The sequence below is a fragment of the Sinocyclocheilus anshuiensis genome, unplaced genomic scaffold (assembly GCF_001515605.1).
Source record: "Sinocyclocheilus anshuiensis isolate Anshui unplaced genomic scaffold, SAMN03320099.WGS_v1.1 scaffold330, whole genome shotgun sequence".
In the NCBI taxonomy this organism is placed as follows: Eukaryota; Metazoa; Chordata; class Actinopteri; order Cypriniformes; family Cyprinidae; genus Sinocyclocheilus; species Sinocyclocheilus anshuiensis.
The window spans coordinates 2,318,049-2,342,310 of record NW_015547689.1 but is presented as its reverse complement, the minus strand read 5'-3'; the positions used below and the strand labels follow the sequence as shown (position 1 = coordinate 2,342,310).

Genomic DNA, 24,262 nt, shown 5'->3' with positions numbered 1-24,262 from the left:
TAAAGACCAAAAATATGATGCCATATAAGCAACTAAACCGTATCAAAAATATATTTGAAATAAAAAAACAAATAAATTTAAACAAATTTATATTTTCACCTACATTTCTGCAGCTTAAAGTTTAAAGTGAAATGACATAACATGAATAAAGCAGTGAAGCTGGCATTAGATTTTCTGTAAGTTGCTATCTAGCGACAGTAGTAAACGGGGCTCTCACTCATGCTGGAACTCAAAGATATTCAGAAATGTCCCAAAACTGCAATGGGAAAAGAGACTTGCAGGGGTTTGAGGAGAAATCGAACATGGATTTGGACCAAGCAATCGAAAACAGAGTGAAAACAGCCTAGAAATCTTCTGTTCGTACTAACCTTATAGAGGCAAAGGTCAATGACCTGGGAGCAGACCTCTCTCAGGTCTGTGCAGACACGAAGTCGGCTGTGTATGAAGGCGCAGAGCTCTTCATTAGTGATAGTGTCCCACACACCATCGCAGGCCAGAACCAGAAACTCATCTGCTGGCGAGCGCTCCACAGCAGACACTTCCGGCTCTGGCGATACCATCTGTTCTGTGACTGGCCGCCACTCAGCTGTCTTGTAACTGAAGTCCCCCAATGCCCGGGAGACTGCCAGCGAGCCGTTCACGCGCTGCACAGTCACCGATCCTCCAGCGTTCTCTATCCTCTCTCTCTCGCCGGGGCTGAAGGGCTTGTGGTCTTCCGTCGAGAAGGCCACCCGCCCCGCACGGCACAAGACCGCCCGAGAGTCCCCGCAGTTCACAAAGTAGATGTGGTGTGGAGTGATAGCGGTGGCAATGACAGTTGTCCCTCCACGTTCCCAACCCTCACGGCAGGCCATGGCATGAAGGTGTTTGTCCATGAGAAAGAAGCCCTCCTTGATGCCCTCAGTGACCCTTTGTACATCCTCACCTGCTCGGATTTTGCCTGAGAAGGAACAGCTTATATCACTAAATAACCAACACAATCTAGTCCACCGTTAACTGTGCAAGGTCTTTTGGTGACTTCAAACAGATCACGTTTGCATGTTCGCAAAGACAAATCTAAAGGCTTCATTAGAGAAGATTGCAAGGACCAACCATTATGCAACATCTAATTGCTTTATGTTGTACACCACAATTAACTCGTCAGATCAAGGCTTAATTAAGTCATAATGTTGCTGAGGCTTTGGATGTACAGTAGGTCTGCAAATTAATCCAGTCCGATGAGATCCTCTTGGATCTATTCTAAAGAGATCAATAAGATTTCCCACATTATGTAATTTCTGTTTCTCATCAAAAGCCACTCAGTCATGAGGTTTGCCATGCTCTCAAATGACTATCGACGTAGAAATATAGTATAAGCCAAAAAGATACAAGAAGTCCTACTGTTTGTAGGACAGCTTGTTGCTCACCTGTGCCCAGAATGTGGTCCAGCAGGTTTTGGGAGCAGTGTTGGGCCACCACACTCCCTGCGTGCCCATCATACACAGCGAAGAACCCCCAGTGGGCCAGTTCCCCTCCTAGCTGAGGGAAGCAGTTGTGGAAATCTTCCATGTGGGCCCTCCAACCCTGCATGCTGGCCAGGGCGTAGGTAAGTCCCCAGGAGGCACAGCCCTCTTGCATGTGCTTGTCCAGAACCGGTCGGTCCAAGTAGGGGCTAGGGATGACCCCTTCTTCTTCTCCTCCCTCTTCGCCTTCAGACAGCTCCCCTGCACCTCCCCCTCGCCCCCCTTTAAAAAAGGAGGTGACCCTTTTCTCTGTCTCCTTCACCAGTTGCCTTACAAAAGCAGGCATTTCCACGCTTCCTTTCCTTGATGTCCTCATGGTGTCTTTTTTTCTGCACTCGTTTGAATCTGTTCAAGGCCTCCACCCTGTGCTGTAGCTTGCTGGCTTTGGTTCGGCTGTGTGCCGCCTTGCTGCTCAGGGCCTTCACAGCATTATCTCCCAAGAGGCTGATTCTGCACCTTGAAGCATCCTCGAATGATCCAATGTAGAACGGCTGATTTTCCCTTCTGTTACTCTACCATTGCTAGACATATCACTGAGATCTAATCTATCTGCAGTCATAGTGGCTCTTTCCAATTTGATCCACTTTTGTTGCCTTCCTCCTCTATATGTCAGTGATATTCCCTCTCTCTAAGCTTTCTCTCTGTCTGAGCCTGTTATTTTCCTGTCATCTCTCTGATTGGCTGAGCTATTTCTATGCACCAATCATCTCGCAGTGTCCTCCCTCTTTTTGTACACACAGACATGCAATCCTTTTGCAGAGTGGCTCTCTCTCTTTCACATGTTCAGTGCCTCTCTCTCTCCCTCCCTCCCTCCCTCCCTCCCTCAGTTTCTCCTCTTGAACTCCCTCTGTTAATCATCTCTGCTGAACATTTGATAATTTTGCATTACCTAACATACACAGATTGATGTGCATAACAGATTTTCACAGTAGCCCAGTAAGAGAGAATGGCAGAGAGAGAGAGAAGGCACATAGTACACTCTTCATAATGTTATGTGAGGCAGATTCAGTGATTCATATTAAAGAACATGGTTTGCCTTAAGCAGAATTTATGAATGGCATATTCAAATATGAATTTTTAACTCTTTTTTTTTTTTTTGTGGGTCCATGGAATGACGCACACAAAAATGTCTCATGAATAAATGCCTTTGATGGCATTGCATCAGATGCTTGTAGTACTGACTGCTGGGCCAAGCAACCTGGAAAAAAAAACATAAAGCGAAGAAATAATTTGATTACAATATTAAAATAATTAATTTAGATTAAAATTAAGTTTAGATTTTTAAAAGCATTTTAATTTGTTTCTAGTCTTTTCATCAATACTTATATCATTTTATATGATCATGTTTATATTATCTGTATTATTAATATCATCATAAATCATAAAATAATTATCATAAATTACCATACATTATTATTCTACTTACTATTATTGTTGTTATAAATTAAACAATTCAGTTAATTTATTTGTCAAATATCTTCATAAATTATGCATTCCTTGTATTCCTATCATTATGGGGACATTCCATAGGCGTAATGGTTTTTATACTGTACAAACTGTATTTTCTACCATATATATACACCATAACCCTACACCTAAACCTTTCTGCATTTTTTGATTTTCAAAACACTTAATTCTTTATGATATATAAGCTTGTTTCTTCATGGGGACCTAAAAAAATGTCCCCACAAGGTCAAAATTTACTCGTATTACTATGCTTGTGTACATTTGGTCCCCATAACATATTGAATACCAGTACACACACACAGACACACACACACGCACACACCTTCAGCTGGGTGCTAAAGGCCAGCACTTTTCACAGAATTTGAGAAGATAAAGCACAGCACTCTTTGAGGAACATCTGAGTAATTTGCTTGTATCTAAGGTTAGCCATCTCCCTCGATATGAAGACTTGACTACACACAGACATATGCTGACGTCTCAGGTTCCTTAGGCTCTGAACGACCCACGAGGAAGGATAGCTGTGTGTGTGTTTATAAAGATGGGGTGTCCAACTGGTTGAGATATTATTAGGTCAGGCCAACCCCTTCTGCTGACAACGCTAGGATGGCCAAAAAAAGCCCAGAAGGTTCGTGGAGTGCTGGGAGGAGAGGGGGTTTGGTGTGGAAGCAGCAGAAATGGCCAGCAAAGGTGAGAGTCTTCTGCTGCGCTGGGATCGAGCTCTCCTGAGCTATATTGTTTACACATGTAATGTGCAGGTACGCGAAATGCAGGTTGGCAGTAACTGAGGGGGGTGTGGGGAGGTTAGGAGATCAGATTGAAGTTGAGTGGTGTACTCTAGAGGTATAGTAATACTGCTGACACGGTCAGCACATCACACAGGACTTCCCAATGGAAGCTTGGCAGGCTGATGGGAATCTAATGGATGGACTGCCTTCCGGAGCCGACCGATGCATGACTCTAGTATTTGAAGGCAAAAAAGGAGGCATTGATGTCTCAATGAAGGAAGTGAGATCTTCTCTCAGTCTTATTTTGGCAGTGTTGGCAGACATCTCCCCGGAGAGATTCAATCTGACCCCGCCATGTTAGGCTGCAATAAATTGCATTAGCAGGAGTGAAGGCCATGCGGAAGATTTCATGCAGAGAAGATTTCAGAGGGTTTGGATTGATCTGATAAAGGCTCATTCAGCTTTGCGCCAGTGTGCGCCACAGCACAGATTTGCACCTGCGTTTGGAGGATAATCAGAATCAACAGCTGTTGGGGTCTATTGGCTTCACAGGGGAAGGGGCGTGTGAATGCACACTTCCATTAGCTGTTCTACAGTGTTTGTGTCCATGCACTCTCTGACACGAAGGCTTCTTGTCTATTTATGTCATATGTTTGTCTCAGAGATGTAACTTTTGCACTAAATTATTGCAGTTGTACAAAATAATGTGCAAATTCTTTGGATTCACTTTTGATTCAGATTAGTACGTTCATGTGCAAAAATGAATGTGTTTACAGACTTGACATGTTTGGCCTGTGGTGTATAACGTGACCAAGCTTTGTTGGACAGTTATGTGGTTTCAATAAGGGTTTCTGGCAGAGTCAGCTTACTATATTACTTTTACTTTTTAAATTTCAACTTACAGTCAAGTCCTTGACAACTTTAAGGCCACTCCCGTGGATTTGAGAATTTTAGAATTCCACCTTTTCTTTTCTGTCCTTTTGCAGTTGTTTTCATATTCCTCTGAGCCTTGCTTATCCTTTGATTGTGCTGTGCGAGTGTTTTCACCCTGCTTCACATTGCCTGAAATTCAAGACAAAAATAACGACTGACAATGTTTAGACAGACAAAGTATATTTTTAATATTTTGTTTTTGGATACTCACTATGAACTCTACCCCTCCCATGATTACTGTTAGATGAGTTCTATACAAAGAAAGTTAGAAACTGGGTGACTGAATTACATTCAGTCTTTAAAAGCATATTAACATAGACAGTTTAACAATGCTGGGTAATGATCATGTTGCAATCTCATTATATAAAATTTCTCAGTAATATAGATGACCACTCATTGCTAAAACGTCCTGCTAGCTAACTAAAAAAAGAGGTTGCAGATGTTTATATATATTCACATATGGCATCACTTTTGTGGTAAAAGAGAAACTTCTTGAAATAGAGAGATAATTAAACTGAAACAACACGAAATTAAGGGATACAGGAAAATCAATGTTTTTTTTTTTTCCAATATTTAACCATTTTTTTCCCCAATAATTAACGTGTCATTTTCATAACATAGTGCTTGGACAATAAGATGACACAGTAAACACTGCGTAAATGTAAATTGCCACCTTTTATCAAATCAAAAGTCTTATGAATTGAACAGCCCAGAGTGAGGGATAGGCTAATTTGCTAATCCTTTTTCTGAATTTTAATTTTATTGAAATTTTCCAAAATAATATAAATAATTTTGTTTACATTCAAAAGAGTTAAGACTCAAAATGGATATTTTATTTAAAATATCATAAACTATTAATTCTAAGGTGAATTCATTCAACTAAAGTTTGTGGACTAACTCAAAGAATGGAAGAAAATCTGCATTTGTAATTTGATTTTACCACAAAAAAAATGACCAGACACCCTGTGCAAACATGCATATCTGACCACCCAAATACTCCACCACACATCCCCCCCCCCGCGTCCCCCTTTAAGACCGACTTCAAAGCAGTACTGCATGGTCATTGCATTTCTCCCTCAGTCTCTTTTTCTCTCCATTATTCTGCCTGACTATGCCTCTGTTTATTTCCCTGACATCTCACACATTAATTTTTCTTACCCTCCATAGTGTTGGATCTGTTATACTGGCGGGATGTGGGGACCACCGGGCTGGTGTTTACAGGTTTGGTTGTGGGTTTGGCTTGTTTGTTCCAGCTCAGTGCCATCACGATCCTGTCCAACCTCGGTTTGGGCATTATGGCCTTCACCCTCCCTGTACGCTTACTCTACAAAGCCATGAAGCTTGTCCGCCTCAGTGATGGATCTCATCCCTTTCAGTGAGTATGCTGTAAAACAAATAACATGTTTCTACACAGCCGTAACCCTAAAGGTGTAACTGACATGCTGTTTACTGTACCTCTTGGAGTAGATGGAGTAGTAGCAGAAGTCTCGTCAGTGTTTGCATGCGAGTCGATTAGTTCACTAATTCATTCAACAATGAAACAAGTGCAATTGTGGTGTGTTATGAAAACAACAACCCTCTTGTTTGTGTGATATTGCTTATAAAGTTACAGACCCCCAGTCTGCCCTTTTTTCAAGCTGGTTTGAATGGATGAGTTCACTCTGATGTAGTCTATGTCAAGTTGATCATGGGTTAAAATATTAAAAATTAAATATTAAAAAATGAATTCTTGAGATGCATAACAGATATGCAGATTTAAAACAAATGTTGAATGATTTGGCAGGAGCTCGATGGAGGGTAAAGCAACTCAAATAAGTCTGGATTAATACATGTAATCTTTCTCAGCTGGTCAACTATTCTTTATTAAAAAGGTCATATTTGGATGAGGACTGTACGCTGACAGATGAGGACACAGTTCGCATGGCGGAACAAATGGTTCTGCTGATTGCTACGACTGTCACCGAGTTGAAGAGGCTGTTCTTCATAGATAGCATCATGGACTCAGTGAAGGTCTCACATGCGTCTTAAATATCTCACCTCAGCTACACCGAGCAATTTTTATGCTTTTACTGCAATTTATGGCCTACTTTCACTACATCAGGGGATACTACTCACTTACATAATTAGTCCTGATATGAACTATTACCATGTGCTTTCATTCCCAAAGGCAAAGGTTCTGTGAGAATATGCAATAGTGAAAGTAAAGAAATTTGGAAAAGAAAAATGTACCTTTATTAGTATAAGAACATAATGTTCCTGGTACAGCAGGGTGCTAGCAATAGACTAAATTCCCAGTGAACACAAATACCGATGAAAATATATAGGCTACCTTCAATGCACTGTTAATCTCTTTGGATAAAAGCATCTAAATGTAAATATGATTGAAATCTAAAGTAAAATGAAAATATAATGCTTTTATCTGAATGGTTGTATTTTATTTGTTTGTGTAGCTTGTTGTGTTCCTGTATTTGTTGACTTATGTGGGGGTCCAAGCCAATGGTCTCACGCTGGTTATGACAGGTAAGGATATCCTGTTGAAATTTGTAAAGATTAATGACAAATCACAGCTGACACTATTTTTGACCTAATGTCAGTAACAGTTCAGTTGAAAACATTTAGTCTGAGTGAATTGGATTATACCTTATCAAGTATTACTGCTTTGTCGTGATGATACATTATATTAATGTACAGTAATTCTTTCACCTTTGAACAGGTGTGATATGTGCTTTCTCTCTGCCACTCTTATACAGACTTCAACAGGTAAGTGTGTGCCTCATTTGGACATTACACACAGGTCTATATTAAAGGGGTCATATGATGCGATTAAAATTTTTCCTATAGCTGGCCAATCAGAGCACACCTCGCTTTTCAGACCGATGAGCTTTGTAAAAATCGACGCGTTTCAGAAAGGCGGGGCATAGAGGAGAAACAATAATGTACAGTATGTGGAAAATAATGTTTTTTTTCTGAACCTTAAACCGCATAAACACATTTCATTACACCAAATAATACAAAATAATGTTCTTTTTAGCAACATCATATGACCCCTTAAAAAAAAAAAAAAAAAAAAAAAAATGCATATAGCCAAAAATTCTTGGCTATATGCATTGGTCAAAATGTGTTTAGAAACTATAGATGTGTGTTAGTTAACATCAGGAATTGCCCCTTCCCCTCGACCAGAACTGCACTTATTATCAGATCTCATTAATTTATGCACATAGATTCACACCATAGGCTACTTCAGACTTAACACTTATTTTTTGTTTTAATTTTTGACAGGCAAGGATCGACAAGATTGTCAAAGCCATCAAAAAACTTGTGGAAAAAGTCACAGAAATGTAAGTGTTCATCATTCTGATATGAGCCGTAATGAAAACAATTCAAAGTGAGCCAGGAAAAATTAAGCAAGCCTACATCTTAATGGAATAGTTCACCAAAAAATGAAAAATTGCTTAAGATTTACTCACATTTACTCACTCTCAGTCCATGCAAGGTGTAGATTACTCTGTTTCCTCATCCCCAGAAAAGATTTGGAGAAATTTAGCATTACATGACTTGCTCATCAATGGATCATCTGCAGTGAATGGGTGCCGTCAGAATGAGATTTCAAACAGCTGATAAAACATCACAATAATCAACAAGTAATCCACATGACTCCAGTCCAGCAATGGATGTCTTGCGAAGTGAAAAGCTGCATGTTTGTAATAAACAAATCCAACGTGTTTTAACTTTAAATTGTTTCTTTGGATCAAAATAATCCATAATCCACAATAGCACTTGCTCCAGTGAAAAAGTCCACCATCAAAATCCACTGACATATTTTTCTAGAACTTTTTTGGACTGTTTTCACTAGTAAACAGTGTTTGATCTGTGCTTATTTCTCTCTTGATTAAGAAGACATTACTTTAACTGGAGGAAGCAATATTATAAAGAGGACTAATTTTTAAGCAACAATTTGAAGCTAAAAACATCATAATGGTGGATTTGTTTATTACAAACACACAGCTTTTCACTTCACAAGATGCTAATTGGAAATGGACTGGAGTCAAATAGTTTACTTGGACTCTCATTCTGGCGGCACCCATTCACTGCAGAGGATCTACTGGTGAGCAAGTGGTGTAATGGTAAATTTCTCCAAATCTGTTCCGATGAAGAAACAGACTCATCTACATCTTGGATTGCCAGAGAATCAGTAAATTTTCAGTAATTTTTCTTTTTTTTTGTGCACTATTCCTTTAAGTCTATATTAATCCAAACGTTTATATTCTCCCAGCAAAGACACGAATGATAATCAAACCACATTCTTTATGACTTTAATTAACTAAAATAGTTTACTTTCTTGAATTTATCATATATGTTCTCTTTGCCACTTCTTTCACATTTCTCTTTTCTAGAGTTGATCTTGTGATTTCACTGGCCAAACCTCCAGCAGCCCCAGCACCTTCCCCTGCCCCCACACCAAAACATAAACAGAAGACTAAATGAAGAGGAGGGAGAGAGAGAGAGAGAGAGAGAGAGAGAGAGAGAGGGGTGAGGAGCAGAAACGTGGAGTACACTGAACAGGGTCGGGGGTTTGGGGGTTATGAACGAGTGTTATGTTTTACACTACGTTTCTTATGGTGCTAGGAGAATCTTCAATAGGTCTTCTGAAGGAATTAAACAACAGACTTCAGTCAAGATTAGTCCAGGTGTATGCTTAATGATGTATTCATTTAACTCAAACTTTCAAACTATATACAGCTGTGTAATATTTATTAGTTCATTTTGCCCAACAAGGCTTTTTTTCTACTGATTTTCATAGAAAAATCGAACCTAGTGGCAGCTGCGAGTATGTTTTTGTCCACTAGAGGGTACAATGACACCATACAATCACAGCAGTTCTGGGTAAGGACAGAATGTTGCAGAAATTCTGTCATGTAAATTTGTTTAAAATTTTCTAAAATTACAATTACCAATAGGATCATGCTCGTAATTTGGGTTTTAATATTTAATACGGAATGTTTCATGTTACAGAGCAATTCAAAACTATAATTGCTCTGTAACATGAAACAAAAGTTTCATGTTTTAAAGTACATTAAAGTTTTAAAGTAAATGTATAAGTTACTTTAAAACAAGTGCTGTTTTGCTTTCCCGACTTTGCACATATTTTGTGCAACATCCCCCAGTAAACACGTGTTTTCAATGTTATTTGCCTTATTTTGTATTTGACAACATACAAAGCATCACATCGTATATATTTTCGGCCTTGCACAGAAATGCATCTTTTGTGGGAAATAAGCAGCTGCTAAGGATGCAAACTCCTTTGAGAAGAGTCCCAGGAACGGCAATTTCAAAACATTCAGTTACATACTGTTTGCAGATGACAATCTAATGCTGAACAGAAATAAATATTGGATGTCTTTTGATGTTCAATTACTTCCATGCCAGATTGGTGATAAACAAAATCTGGTAATTGTCTTCACAGGCTTTTAAGAGAGTATCTGTACCATCCGTATGTTGTGAATCAGCTCATGGGGAAATATGAATAATTAATCATTCCATTAGGTCGTAAATGTATCTGGTGTCAGGGTTGCCATGGTAACCAGGGTCCTGGGCCCTGTTCACAGACAACTTGGCACCCAGTATGTCTATTGGGTGAGGGGTCTGTGAACGTTTGTTAATCTAATGAATAATTGATTTGTTAGATCAAATGAAAAATGGTGTGTCTGATTGGTCCAGACGCTACACGTAAAATGACATTGCTTCAAAATTTATGGAGGGGACTGTTTAGAAAGCATGAAAAGAACATCTCGCACACTATGGGAAGACAGTTTCATGCACACTGCAGGAACACTCAGGGATGTAAGGAAAAAAATACTCCACTGACAAGAACAGTGGCACTCGGAGGAACATTTTGTATTCATTGCTGTTTTAAATAACCTATTTCAGATTGACTTTGGCTTTAAACTGCCCTGTGTGTGTGTCATTGTTTGTTAGATGGCAGTAGTGGGAAATCTCTAAATGAGGATATGAAGAAAAATTATATTTTAGAAGTTGTTCACTTTATTAAGCTATTTAAATTGATTAAATACCCTGTCTGGTTGGATCATTGCTGAATTGTCTATCTGCTGACTCCATTCCAGCATGACTATAAGGATTTTTTTTTTTTTTTGACTCTCGTTGAAGTTCAGATTTGTACTGTCACAATAGAGATGCATTTCATTTCTAGCAACATTTTTTTGTTTGAAAAAAACAAAAAAAATATTTTAGATTATTATAGGCTATATATATATATATATATATAAAAAAAATATAAATACTGAGAAAATTGCCTTTAAAGTTGTCCAAATTAAGTTCTTAGCAATGCATTTAACTAATCAAAAATTAAGTTTTGATATATAATTACGGTAAGAAATGTACAAAATATCTTCATGGAACATGATCTTTACTTAATATCCTAATGATTTTTGGCATAAAAGAAAAATCGATAATTTTGACCCATACAATGTTTTTTTGGCTATTGCTAAAAATATACCCAAGAGACTTAAGACTGGTTTTGTGGTCCAGGCTCACATATAATAAATGAAACAATAGGGAAAACACAAAACTAAAGTTTGTAATTTATCATAATTTTTTGACAAGCAAGATTCACACACAATCTAGTGCATAATGTGAGTTAAGTTTTAAAAATGCCCCCAAAAATTTAAATTTCCATTCTTCACAAACATGACGAATTTTTTCACAAAGCCCCTGATCATAAAGCAAAAAAATAAAAAGGATAACAAGCTATAATTTTGTCCCTGGTGACATCCTCACAGATGACTCTGCCAACACATTTTGGGATTGTGGTTGTATAAAAGCGGCAGAGTGAAATACTCTCTCGAGTACGTCAGCATGAATGAGCTCTTCTTCTCACATTTGCCCAGAAACATCTGCAATGAAACGAAATAAATAAATAAACAAAAAATAACTCAAAATGTGACATGAAGTGAAGAATCGATTGGCCATGCAATTCATCAGCAGCCATCAGACACAAACAACACAAGAGTCCAGCTGAATCAGACAGATACATGCACCTCGAGTCAATTAAAGAACACTGAGCTGTGTATTCTCAATTGATAGAACGTGATCTCACAGCATGATTTGTCCAGCGGCATTATGGGAAGAAGTAGAAGTAGTGCACTACAGTTGAGTGTTGGTCATTCTCACTAGTACATGTGGCTGTCTGGCAAAGATGCGGTAATTGAGTTTTAGAGAAAGTGCTTTCACAGCAAGAACTGCGTCATGGAGAGATCATTGCAAGGCGAGTCACAGAAATCTCTTTTTATAGGTAAGGAAAGGCAGAATTGGACAAATTTTTACCACAATGGCAGAAATGAAATGAATGACATAACTTTACTAATTCACTTAATTAGAAGAACAATCATTCATTGCTTGTTTAATATTATTGATTGTCTAAATGGATCCTCACTCTGCTACAAATGCCTGTACATTGATCATACACTCCAGTGTTTTTTCTCTCTGTATTGATGTGCACTCTTTGCTGAGAGCTCTTATCATTTACAGCACCCATCTCAGACACAGACATGAAACACAAATAGAGGTTTTCATACTTTGCAAACTACTGACCTTCTTGACTTGTAATTTTATAGCGAGCAGTTTCAGTTAAAGAGTCAAACTCTTTCTCGCAGTCTTTTTGGATTTGTGAAAGTCGCTTGAATGATCTCATTCACTGAGCCGAAATGCCACAATGGCCCCAGATAATCACTGGGACAGACTGAGAGAGAATCTCTTTGTTCCTGAGAAAGGGAAATTATTCAAGGAAACATCTGTGAGTGAGTCTATAGATGGCTATGGTTGGGTATCCAGACAATAGGAAGGGGTCGGGACGGGAGAAGGGGAAGCAATGTAAACCGGGAATATCTCGGACTATCCCAGCTGTCCCTGTGGATACATCCATCCAGAACGCTACAGGCTGAATAGTGTTGAGATTATGTAGCTATCAGCAGGGATACAGTAGGTTCACTAATGTCTCAATCAAACTGCGGCTGTATGGAGCAGCTGTTCTTCATATTGCATTTCTGCTCCATGCCTTTTTTTTTCATTCAGAGTGTCAGAAACATTTTGTTGTCATTTTATTGGAACTATCTTTACTTCAAGATGTTCATTAGGTGGTTTGACATAATTGTACTGAAGGTTACAGGAAGCACTATCACAGATATGCAATCCAGACTGCTGAGGAAGCTGTGAAAATTGTCAGAGAAAAACAACTAGAGGCCTGTGCAGTGGCAATCTTCAGGGAATGGATGGACAAATGGAGAAATAGCAGGACAATTGAGAGAGAGAGAGCAAGAGAGAGAGAGGGGGATGACGTATTGAGACATTGAGCAGAATCAATCGCTTACGTGACCATCCCCCTCCGTAGGGCACCTTGATCCATCGTCCGGTGTTAACAAAACACTTGCATACACATATTCTCCTTTATAACACAAGATGTATCCTCCACAATCTTGGTGTCTGAGCCTGAATCGCCTCGACATCCACTAACAAAGAAAAATGTACGCTATTTTTGGGCTCCTGTAAAAAAAAAAGAAAAAGAAAAAAGAAAGCCTCTCTCTTCCAACGGCCAGAACGGAACTGAGAAAAAACTCATAAATAATGATTAGAAAGGAAGAGAAGTTAGGAGAAACAGTCTTACAGTTTAAATCCAATAAGGGGAGTGCCTGACATAGCTTGGTTTAACAGCAGAGAAATCACAAGGGTGTCTGGGAAAGAAAGACATAGCAAAATGATATACTGTAAAGAACATAATTTTGTATTGATTCGTATACAGCAAAGTCATTGCATGCTGCAGTGGTTTTGCTTCAGGTTTTTCCTCAGATATTACATTGTGTTTTTCTCTTTGTATAATACTTTTTTTTTTCTAGTTTGATGCTGTCATTCTAGTGATCCTGGCTGTATTTGCACCACATGAATATCTATTTATTTCATTACAATATTTCTGTCTGTTTGAATAAATAAGTAAAATGTTTTGTTGATAATGTCACCCATCTTATAGTCATACCTTCTTGCTTTTTTTACACAGTTGTTTCAACCTTACAACTAGCCGTCACTGTGTTAAACGATGACAAATAATGTTTTTCTGAATATTGTTTTTATATCATTTTAATATACCACTACAGTATGTTACAAATCTGTATCTTTAATTACACATTGTCAACAGGACGTTAGTAAACAGACTGACGTAAGTTTAACTAACATAAAATGCACGTCACTGGCACAATTAATTTCAGACATAATCAAAAAATGACACAGTTCAGTGAGAGATTTAGTTTTGAACTCAGTAAGGGATCTGAACGATTCACTGGGTGAGACACTTGCTGTCTTGGCCACTTGACAGCACATGTAAGCCCCAGGAAGTAAGTTTCAAGACTGTCCCAAGCCTGAAAAACGTCAAAGCTTAATGCACACTAAATCCACACTATGGCTTCGTCTGAAATGGCATACTTCCCTACTATATAGTGGCTGAAAAAACAGTATGTGAAGAGTATAGTATGTCCAAATACACAGTATTCATAGCTAAAAGCTTCCAGATGACCCACTACTTCCGGCATCCAATGGGCACTTTACTATCCCATGAGGCCACGGGAGATGAACTGTGAATGACAGTGAAATGACACAACTAACACTAGTAGGTCACATGACAAAATGGCCAATGTAGTACATCCAAATTCATAGTTCCCTCATTCATACTATATGGAACATAATTACTTATTTAAAAGAAGTAGGCCTATACCTACTCAGAGTAGTTACTCAGATCATGTTCAGGAACTCGTGTGCCCAAAATTGCAAGATGTCAAGAAAACCTTTATAGTGTACAGTATGTTAAATTAATAAGTTATTTCATATAATTTGGTAGTAAAATGTAAAGTGTTGCACTTTTTTTTTTTTGCCACGATGAGTGCATTTTGTAAAACATCTGCTTCTTATCACTTAGGCCTAATTAGAAGCACCATAATTAGTCTTATATTATATAGGGACTACTGAACAGACATTTATAAATTTATTTCAAACGGCAAAGTATTCAAAATCAAAATACATAGGCTACATAAAGTTCTCTAATAAGTTTTTAGAACACTATGATTTTAGTGTGTCCTATCAGGTAATCAAAAGTTCTACCCACGCTTGCAGTCTTCACACCTACTTGAACACTATATAGCCAAATACAGGGAATACATCATGTAAGTAGGCAAGTGGTCAACAAGTGTTGGTATTGGGTGAGAATTAGTCTGTTCGGCGATTCGTTTACATTGACTCATTAAAAAGAACCGGTTCATAAGAGTCATTTAATTTGCCTCATCATTTGACACGCGCCCCAGCAGTTGAGAACCACTTTTTACTTTAATAATAACACACTCAAATTTAAGTGAGCCATAAGCAGATTTATTGTGTCTCTCCATTATTGCATTTTTATTTCCAAAAGACAACAGGCACTTACTGGTGACAGGCTTTATAAACAGCTGTTTTTCATCTATACGAGATGAATGTGGATGATTTTAAATTCTGCAGCAGCTGTCTGGCTCCTCTTTATAATCTCTTTAGGAAGTTATGATGAACCGCAGTGTCCCATATACTGACACAAATCAATGGGTGAATGAATGACTCCGCATATCTTTTCATCTATCTTCATCTGATATCTCATTAGACAACAAAAAATATGACTCAGCAAGTAAGAGATATGTTATTTCACTGTCCACTGAAATGGCCCAATGTAGTTGTGATTGATGAAGTCTTTATCATACTGAATCAACGAAGTATAATGTACCTGGAGGAAGCCATCCATAGCATTCGCATTCTTTGCATGGTAGTTGCTTAGCTGTCATCTTCCCTTCATGGGGTTGAGGTGTTGTGCAAGATCATGCTAGTGTTTGTTTTGCTCCGCGAACTTAAATAGATCCAAACGAAACCACAGCAGACTTAACCACTGTGCGTCTCTGAGTGACGCGATCTACTAGTGGGGTTTGGTTCCTGAATGAATAATGGTTTTTGAACGACTCAGCTGTTTGCATAAGTGAATCATTCAGCACAGTCATAAATTGCCATCTACTGGCTAATACTGCTATATCACGATTCTAACCACCTTATTATTTTTCAAGTAAGAGTGGGCGTGTCCACCATTCATTTGTAACTTTGCAAAGCTGTCATTCGTTTCCAGTTATTTTACTGGTGCACATACAGGTCGTTGTGCTTTTTTTATGGACTATTGCAAACAATTATTTTAATGTATTATCATTATCATAAACACGCAAATAGCTTTATCATTTACACAGTTTTCGTATAGAAGACTTTTTCCACCACAGAATAAAACAGATTAAAATAAGGTAGCCTAATTGCGATAAAAAAAAAAAGAATTATTTTATATCTTTTTATATTATTACTAATTTTCTTGCAATACTGAGCTTATATCTCACAATTCGGACATTGTTTCTTGCAATTCAGATGTAAACTCAGAATTGCTAGATATAGGCCCTAAACTAGAAATTCTGAAAAGAGAGATCTAAACTCGCAATTGCAAGAAAAAAACCAGCACATCCTTGAACCCATTCTGAATCATGCCCCCCGCCCCCAGTACATGAAGAGATTTACCACAAAGTTTTAAAGGGTTAGTTTACCCAAAAATGAAAATTAGCCCATTAATTACTCAGCCTCAAGGCATCCTAGGTGTATATGCCTTTCTTCTTTCAGACGAAGTTGTACATGGAAGAAGCTCCGGGCGGATGACGTAAGACGTCGGCGTTGCGCATGCGCCGCTCAGAAGTGACGAACGCGGAAGCGCAGGGGAGAGATCAAAACAAGGGTCACTAATTAGAAGTACAAAACGAGGATTTGTAAAGAAGAATATCAGAGGATTTCGATATAAGCCAAGAGGAGACTGGTTTTCCTTTGCTTAAGTAAGGAAACTTTGCTCACGAGACTCACCGGCGCATGCGCAACGCCGACATCTTACGTCATCCGTCCGGAGCTGCTTCCGTGTACAACTGTTGGCGCAAGATACATGTGATAATTACATTTTGAATATGGATATTTTTCTTACAAAAACGCATCGATTCACCACAGGAGGCCTTTGTTCAGCCCCCGGAGCCGTGTGAGACACTTTTTTTTTATTATGGATGGGCGCTTTTTATTTCACTTCTTTTGGACTGATGCACTGCAACACCCGCTGACTGCCATTAAACAGCTTGAAAGATCAAAGACAATTTTTAATATAACTCCGATTGGATTCATCTGAAAGAAGAAAGTCATATACACCTAGGATGCCTTGAGGGTGAGTAATTTATGGGCTAATTTTCATTTTTGGGTGAACTAACCCTTTAACACCAATAATGAGACACGTTTGATGTTCCTTTGTGTGACAATTTGTCCGTCAAGAACATCGAATCCCAGTGCTAACCTGGGCTCAGATTTACCTCAGCTATTCCTGTTCCTTACGTCAGCTCTGTCTCTTAAAGACAACAGGGTGACTTTCAGCTCTGAAGGAGAGAAGAGCAGAAAAGGAGGAGGCCCATAGCACCTCCTGCTCCATCGTCATAAATCTGTAATGTTGGACTATACGCTAACCATCCCCCACTGCCCCCCTCTCCTCTTCTCCCTTCTCTTCTGTGGTATTGTAAATCTGTGCTGGACGGTCACTCTGGGGTCAGCTGACTTAATAGTTTAATGGCTGTACAGCGTGGCAGGTGTCCAATATGGCTGCTGTTGACTGCATCTCCATTACGTGTCAGCGTTGAAGGTGGGTTCAGAATGCAAGAGAAGGAGAGATGCAGACAGACAGACAGACAGGGTTTGGGACATTGCAGATTGTTCCAGTTCTAATAAAGTTAACCAGTCTCCTGATAACAGTTGCAGGACAGAATTTTTGGATGTACTTTGCTGTGTTAAGAGACACTTTATGGCCCTACTTCATACTTCAGCATTGCGCCAGTGATGGTCCACATTAATCTAAAGTGACAAATGTCATTTCACAAGCAACTAGGAGAAATGTTCCTGCATTCCCTGCTTGTTTTTTTAATTCACTGCGATATTCAGGATTAGTAGGCTAATGTAAAGCAGACTCTCAATATGCACTTGAAGTGGTCTGTATATTTTAAAGGGTTAGATCTCACACAAATTAAAATGAACTGAAATTAAAGACTGATGCTTTAAAGATTCAAAAAGGACAGAAAAGCACCTTAAAACAGTGGTTCTCAACAAGGGCCCACTAAGGGGCCACAGCAAAGCTCCAAGGGAGTCACGGCATGACTTAAAGTCATTCAAATTAATATATTATTATTAATACAATTACAATGCTAATAAATACATAAAATCAATAAATCATAATTCTTTAAATAATAACTATTGTTTCTGTTTGTTTCCCAGTTTCTGTTTATAAAAACAAAGAGCTTTGTCATAATTATAGCAGAAATACTGAGGTTGAGAACCACTGAGTTTACTGGTTTATATGGCTCATGCCAATACCAGGTCTTCTGAAGCTGTATGTTAGCTTAGTGTGCGAAACCGACGGAAAACTTTCAATTCATGACGAAATAATTCAGACCAATTTTGTGAACCAAATCAGCCTATTACTTATAAAATCCAACTCAAAAGACTCATTTGTTCACGAATTGGACGTTGCTGTCATAAACAATGGACTGACATGATGACGGTGAGTAAATGATGTCATAATTTTTATTTTAGTGTGAATTGTCAGTTTAAGATATTACTTTACATTGAAGTTAACCAAAAATCGTTCATGCTTGCTGGAAAGTAGAGAGGAGCTCAATGTCTGCATATTATAACGCTCCCAAAGGTTTCGTTCTCCGAAGATACTATTGGAAAAATATTTATGCAACATTCCACATTGTGTCTAGAGTCTCGCAAAACCGAGACCTTTGCTGGAATGAAAGAATGTTGGCTCATCCAGGACAAATACGAAATCCATGTGAAAATTACAGACCTCAGCACCTCAAATCCCTCAGATGGCTTCTTAATTCAGTGAAATATCAGATCGACCACAGGTCAGACACACAAACAAGAGATCAGGAGTCAAAACTTGAAAGGATATACAAGCACTGTCAAGAAATGGTAGAAGATTGCATATATCAAAGCATGGCTGTCTCTGGTTTGTATTAAGTGATGAGGAGGCTGTTATATTATTGCATGTTTAGTAATAGATTTGGACTGAGACGCGCACCTTTATTAGTCTAAATGGATTAATCCTGGACGAGTCCAACCTTACACTTTATTGTGGAACTGACACATTTTTATATAGCGATGATGGATGCATTCCAGAAAGGTGACTCACTGATGCAATAAACAATGCTCTCACTGAGTGTTTGGGGGTCCACTGGATGACATTTCCCCGAACGGTGGGGCCAGAATAGTATAGATTGCTCCCTGGTGGCCGCCACCTCATTAAAAGCCTGCTGTTTAATGGCCTTGCCCATCCAGTTGCCCAGCAGATAACCGGTTTGTTTGCCTACAACACAAGTCATAAGTTGACATGCAGACAGAAGTCTGTGCTGAAAGGCTCTTACTAGCACTCCCGCCACCCCCATTTGCTGTCTCTCGCGCCTTCCCAGAGTGCATTTTGCGGTCTGAGATTTTCCATCATCGACTAGGGAAAGTTGTCCAGCAGTCTTAATGACTATAGAGCAGCGTTTTAAGCATTCATCAGGTTTTACAACCTATATTTGACTCTCAAACCTCTGTCTGATAAGATTGTGTGTGGATTTGAGAAGTAGAAGTGCTGTCTAGTCTTTATATAGGCCTATAACTCCGATTAGTTATTTTAGATGTGTTTGCTACAAACCAACACAGATGGACAATGATGTCATTTAATAATGTGCTGCACAATAAAACAAGTCACATATGGTTACATCGCTTTATTTGATTATCGGTATGATGTAATGCAAAGATTGCTTTGGTTATGAGATTCAAAGTTCATGCTTCACTACGATGACCCTAAAAAAGCTTAAACATTAAAAAAAGCCTCTATTCACAATTAATTGTGATGTACACTGACATTATGAGCTTAAATATTTACATGATACATAATACAGTATCTACACATACTGTAGGCAATGACAAAGTTCATAAGCATGTGCCTTATGATTCAAATTCACATATACACTCTTAAAAATAAAGGTTCTAAAAGGGGGGTTTCACAGTAATGCCATAGAAGAAACATTTTGGGTTCCCCAAAGAACCTTTAAATAAACAGTTTTAAAAAGATTTTTTTTTTTCTTAGTGTGAAAACATTTTAACAATCTAAAAACTTGTTTTTTTGCACTATAAAGCACATTTTTCCAATTGAATGGTTCCATGGATGATTAATGTTCTTCATGAAACCATAGATGCCAATAAAGAACCTTTATTTTTAAGTGTTATGTACATCACAGTGTAAACAAGAAAACTTATGGCAAATGACCTAGTCACTATCTGTCATAAGCAAACAAATCAAATCTCAGTTTGTCAAATTCACACCTAAAATGACAAATGTCTACATAAAAAAAAAGAAAGAAACATTTTAATGAGAAAAAAGTTCTTGTGTAATGCAATGTGATTATCAAACAAAGGGCAATGATCCCTAAAGAAAAAAATAGCTTTTTGTACAGTCTTAAAAATTTCGGCTGTTGAAATTTGAAATATGAGTGAACAATAAGACTCATATAGTCAGCCTAGGTCATTTATTTTATATTCGACGACACCGTACATGTTAAACAAGCCAGACCAATTACACATATATGCTGCCAGGGTTTTCATTGTGCATTATATAGACCTTGTATATACACCAGTAATAGTTCAGTGCTCTAATTACTGTACAGCTGTGATTTTGTTTTGCTCCCAGTATTCTCGTAAACAGTTTTCACTTTGTAGGCAAACTGAAGAGGATCCAGCAAGGGTCCAGTGATGTCCTTCAGGTGGGCCAGCACCAGTTTTTCAAAAGACTTCATGACCACAGACGTTAGAGCCACAGGCCTGTAGTCATTAAGTCCTGTAATTTTGGATATCTTTGGGATGGGGATGATGGTGGAGCGTTTGAAGCATGAATGGACTTCGCACAGCTCCAGTGATTTGTTAGATAGAAAGAATGCTGTTTTTTTATTTTTTTATTTTTTTATTAGGGCTGTCTTTATGGACATTTTATGGAAAATGAAACATTTTAAATGAATTAACTACATGATATGAATATTTGCTTTAAAAGCCCACAAGAATCCTTTACTGGCCTTTCAATAAAACAAAGATGCAAAAACAAGTAAAAAAAGTAATAAATATAATGCTAATAATACTACTTCTAATAATACAAATTAAAATTAATAATAAAAATCGAATTAAAAAATATATACGGTCGTGGTCAGAATTATTGGCACCCTTGGTAAATATGATCAAAGAAGGCTGTGAAAACAAATATGCATTGTTAATCATTTTGATCTTTTATTAAAAACATTAATAATTGCGCCACTCAGACACACATAAATCTAACTTTTCATTGGAGAATAAGAATTTAAAATGGGAAAAAGCTAATTTTTTAGTTACATCTGACCATAGAAGCCAGTCCCATTTGAAGTTCCAGTCGTGTCTGACAACAGAATATGCTGGGGATTGTTTTTGGATGAGAGTATTTTCTTTTCTTGATTTTTTTTCTTGAAACCCTCCCAAACAACATGTGGTGTAGGTGCTGTTTGATTTTTTTTTTTTAAGGGTTTCTGACCCAGAGACTCAACTAAGTGGAAATGGGGATTTTCACTGCTCTAGCTCTTTTCTTAAAGCCACTTCACTAATTAGTGAAGCTCAATTATCAATTTGGCCTTTGTTTTCCCTCCTATTTATATTCCCGTGAAACAGGAAGCCGTGGCTGGATAATTTCATGTTCATAATCACCCTGGTATGCTCAAAATTGTAAATATGAATGGGAATATACTTCACAGATATTTTACTCATAAGAATTTCTAGGGGTACCAATAATTGTGTCCAATGTGTATTTGAGAAAAACATTTATGTCATAATGATATTTCCCCCCATTTTAAATTCTTATTCTCCAATGAAAGGTTAGATTATGTGAATTTTTTAAATAAAAGATCAAAATGATTAACAATGCAGATTTATTTTCACAGCCTTCTTTGATCATATTTACCAGGGGTGCCAATAATTCTGACCACGACTGTATAAAAACAACACACTGAATTGGTTCAATTGCAAGGAAATTCCATATTATGGAATTTACATAGAGGTCAGGGACATAATTGTTAGTTGTATTATATTTCTTTATTATGTTTATAATACACTAAATAAACACATTTAATTGGCTAATTCAATCCCCCCCCGATTCGATTATTTTAAGAAGGTTTTGGTCACTTTTCACAACACCAGCTTCTTTTGGACAAACTTGACCAAATTTGGTCTGGGTGGGAGACCATCCAGACCAGTTTAAACCAGCAAACAACCTGAGGCTGATGTATTTTTCAGCAGGGTTATGTGCTGGATGGGTGAAAAAGCCAGAAAAGACAAAAAGAGAAAAAATGTTCTGGAAAAAGTGAGCTAAAAGAGAGCATATAATCACTCCATAAATAATAAGGAACATGCCAGTGGTAATCTTTCAAATGCAGCTCCATTATAAAGTACCACAGAAGGAGAATAAATCAGACTGTAGAGCCGGAACCCCCACAGAGTAAACAGAGCAATACGAGGTTTACCTGAGAGAATGAGGCCACCTGAGGGGCCTGAGAGGCCAGTGGGATGGCAGGAGGTCTCTCTGTATATGGAGGAGGAGGCTTGTGAGTTGGAGGGAGGTCAATCCTAGTGTAGAGGGACGAAAACCAACAACAATCAAAGGATGTATATCACTGACTGCACATGTCGCATGACTCAAAAGCTTACAGTGACCCCAAAGTATCTGGACACATTTAAGCATTACATAAATGATCAAACCAAGTGGCATTTATTTTGTAGAAATATACTGTTTAGACACTGTTTTCAGGCTAAACATTTCACAAAAATAAGTTTGTTAGACGATAAAACAATATAATACTTTTTGGAGAGGCTGTTTTGTCTTGATGTCAGAAGATGGAAGAAATGCTGGTCAAGACTAGACTAAAGTATGAAATGTGTTTAGTCTGAGGAACAATAACAACCACACCTTCTTTTAGTTCTGGGAACAGAATGGAACTTTTTGTCTGTTTTACATCCATATCAAGACTGCCAATTTTTGAGCTGAACACAAAATAATCTCATTCTCAAATGAATCTGAGAGTGTGTCCCAGCTCCCACACGTCCTATGCATGGTGTCACTTTTGACTCAATCACCAGCCACTAAAAATGGCCTCCATGTCTCCAAGCCCCTACAGTCACACTGAAACATACTTTCTCATGCTCTCTGGACCTCTAAACCAAACACCAGCAGGCCACAATGGACCCCATCTAGAGTAACTTTGTGTGGGTATACATGTGGGCGGAGGTGTATATTAGTGATATACATAAATACAACTGGAGCTCATTTTCCAAACAATACTGAGAGAAATGGAAACAAGTGACTTTGTTTTTTGATTTGACTTGTGAATCACTGCAGTGGCTGCAATCAAAAAATAAATAAATAAATAAATACTATACATAGATACATATATACATGCTTTACATATGCTACTCTCCAGTGCATCAATAACTAAATAAAATGTATAAATAAAAGCTTATAAAATTACTTACAATCTGATATTGACCACAACTAAACCATCATCATACAGATTAATTACATATATGCCCTGTGCACAGATTTTATGGGATAAGCTCATGCTTGACCTGTTTTTGAACCACTTCTTTCCACAACCCCTCCCAAGCCTGCATGTACAGTACCAATCTAAAACACAAATTATCAAATGTACTACATTACCACTACCACAAATGTAAATATTGCCCTGGCATTTCTTCACTTATGTTATGCCACCATGTACGAAAATATAAAAGCATATATACTAATACCAAAAGAGTTTCTAAAAATATTATCTAGAAAATACATACATTGCATTTTTACATATTTATATGTATTTTTACACTAAGGTTAAAAAGTGTGTGGTCAGTAAGAATTTGTTTTAAATAACTGAATACTTTTATTCAGCAAGGACACATAGAACTAATCAAAAGTGAGAGTGAAGATTTTTACATTGTTACAAAATAATACTGTTTTAAATAAATGCTGTTCTTTAAAAAAAATAAATGAATAAATAAATGTATCTAAGTTTCCACAAAAATATGAAGCCACAGCAACTGTTTTCGACAATGATAATAATAATAATAATAATAATAATAATAATAATAATAATAATAAATAAATAAATGATATAAAATAAATATTATTTTATTTTGCTGAAAATAAAATTTTGCCATCGCAGGAATAAATCACATTTTAAAATATATTAAAATAGAAAACAGTTATTTTAAATTGTAATGATTTTTCACAGTTTTAACTGTTTTTTACACTATTAAATTAATTGTAGCCTTGATGATTATAGTGATCTTATACACTTTATATGCCTATATATTTCTACCCATGAATAAAGTAGCCTATAAAGTTAGATTTAAACACCTAAAAATAAAACATTTATAATTCAATTCAAATTGTATTTT

The 24,262-nt window shown here is 37.5% G+C and overlaps 2 protein-coding genes across 2 annotated transcripts in view; one reads left to right on the top strand and one right to left on the bottom strand.

Moving 5' to 3' along the window:
* LOC107703459 (protein phosphatase 1A-like) overlaps positions 1 to 2,130 on the bottom strand; it is a 7,350-nt gene extending 5,220 nt beyond the window's left edge. Inside the window, exons 1-2 of the mRNA XM_016506077.1 lie at positions 1,407 to 2,130; positions 369 to 940 (exon numbers count right to left, since the gene is read on the bottom strand). Coding sequence (XP_016361563.1) covers positions 369 to 940; positions 1,407 to 1,818 — 984 coding nt within the window. The 5' untranslated portion in view covers positions 1,819 to 2,130. The remainder of the gene's footprint in view (positions 1 to 368; positions 941 to 1,406) is intronic.
* Positions 2,131 to 3,596: 1,466 nt separating this feature from the next.
* LOC107703556 (reticulon-2-like) lies at positions 3,597 to 9,184 on the top strand. The gene is made up of 7 exons (XM_016506235.1): positions 3,597 to 3,656; positions 5,795 to 6,002; positions 6,499 to 6,637; positions 7,078 to 7,147; positions 7,341 to 7,387; positions 7,907 to 7,965; positions 9,022 to 9,184. The coding sequence occupies exons 1-7, from the start codon at positions 3,644 to 3,646 to the stop codon at positions 9,110 to 9,112; spliced, it is 627 nt and encodes a 208-aa protein (XP_016361721.1). The 5' UTR covers positions 3,597 to 3,643; the 3' UTR covers positions 9,113 to 9,184.
* Positions 9,185 to 24,262: the final 15,078 nt, after the last annotated feature.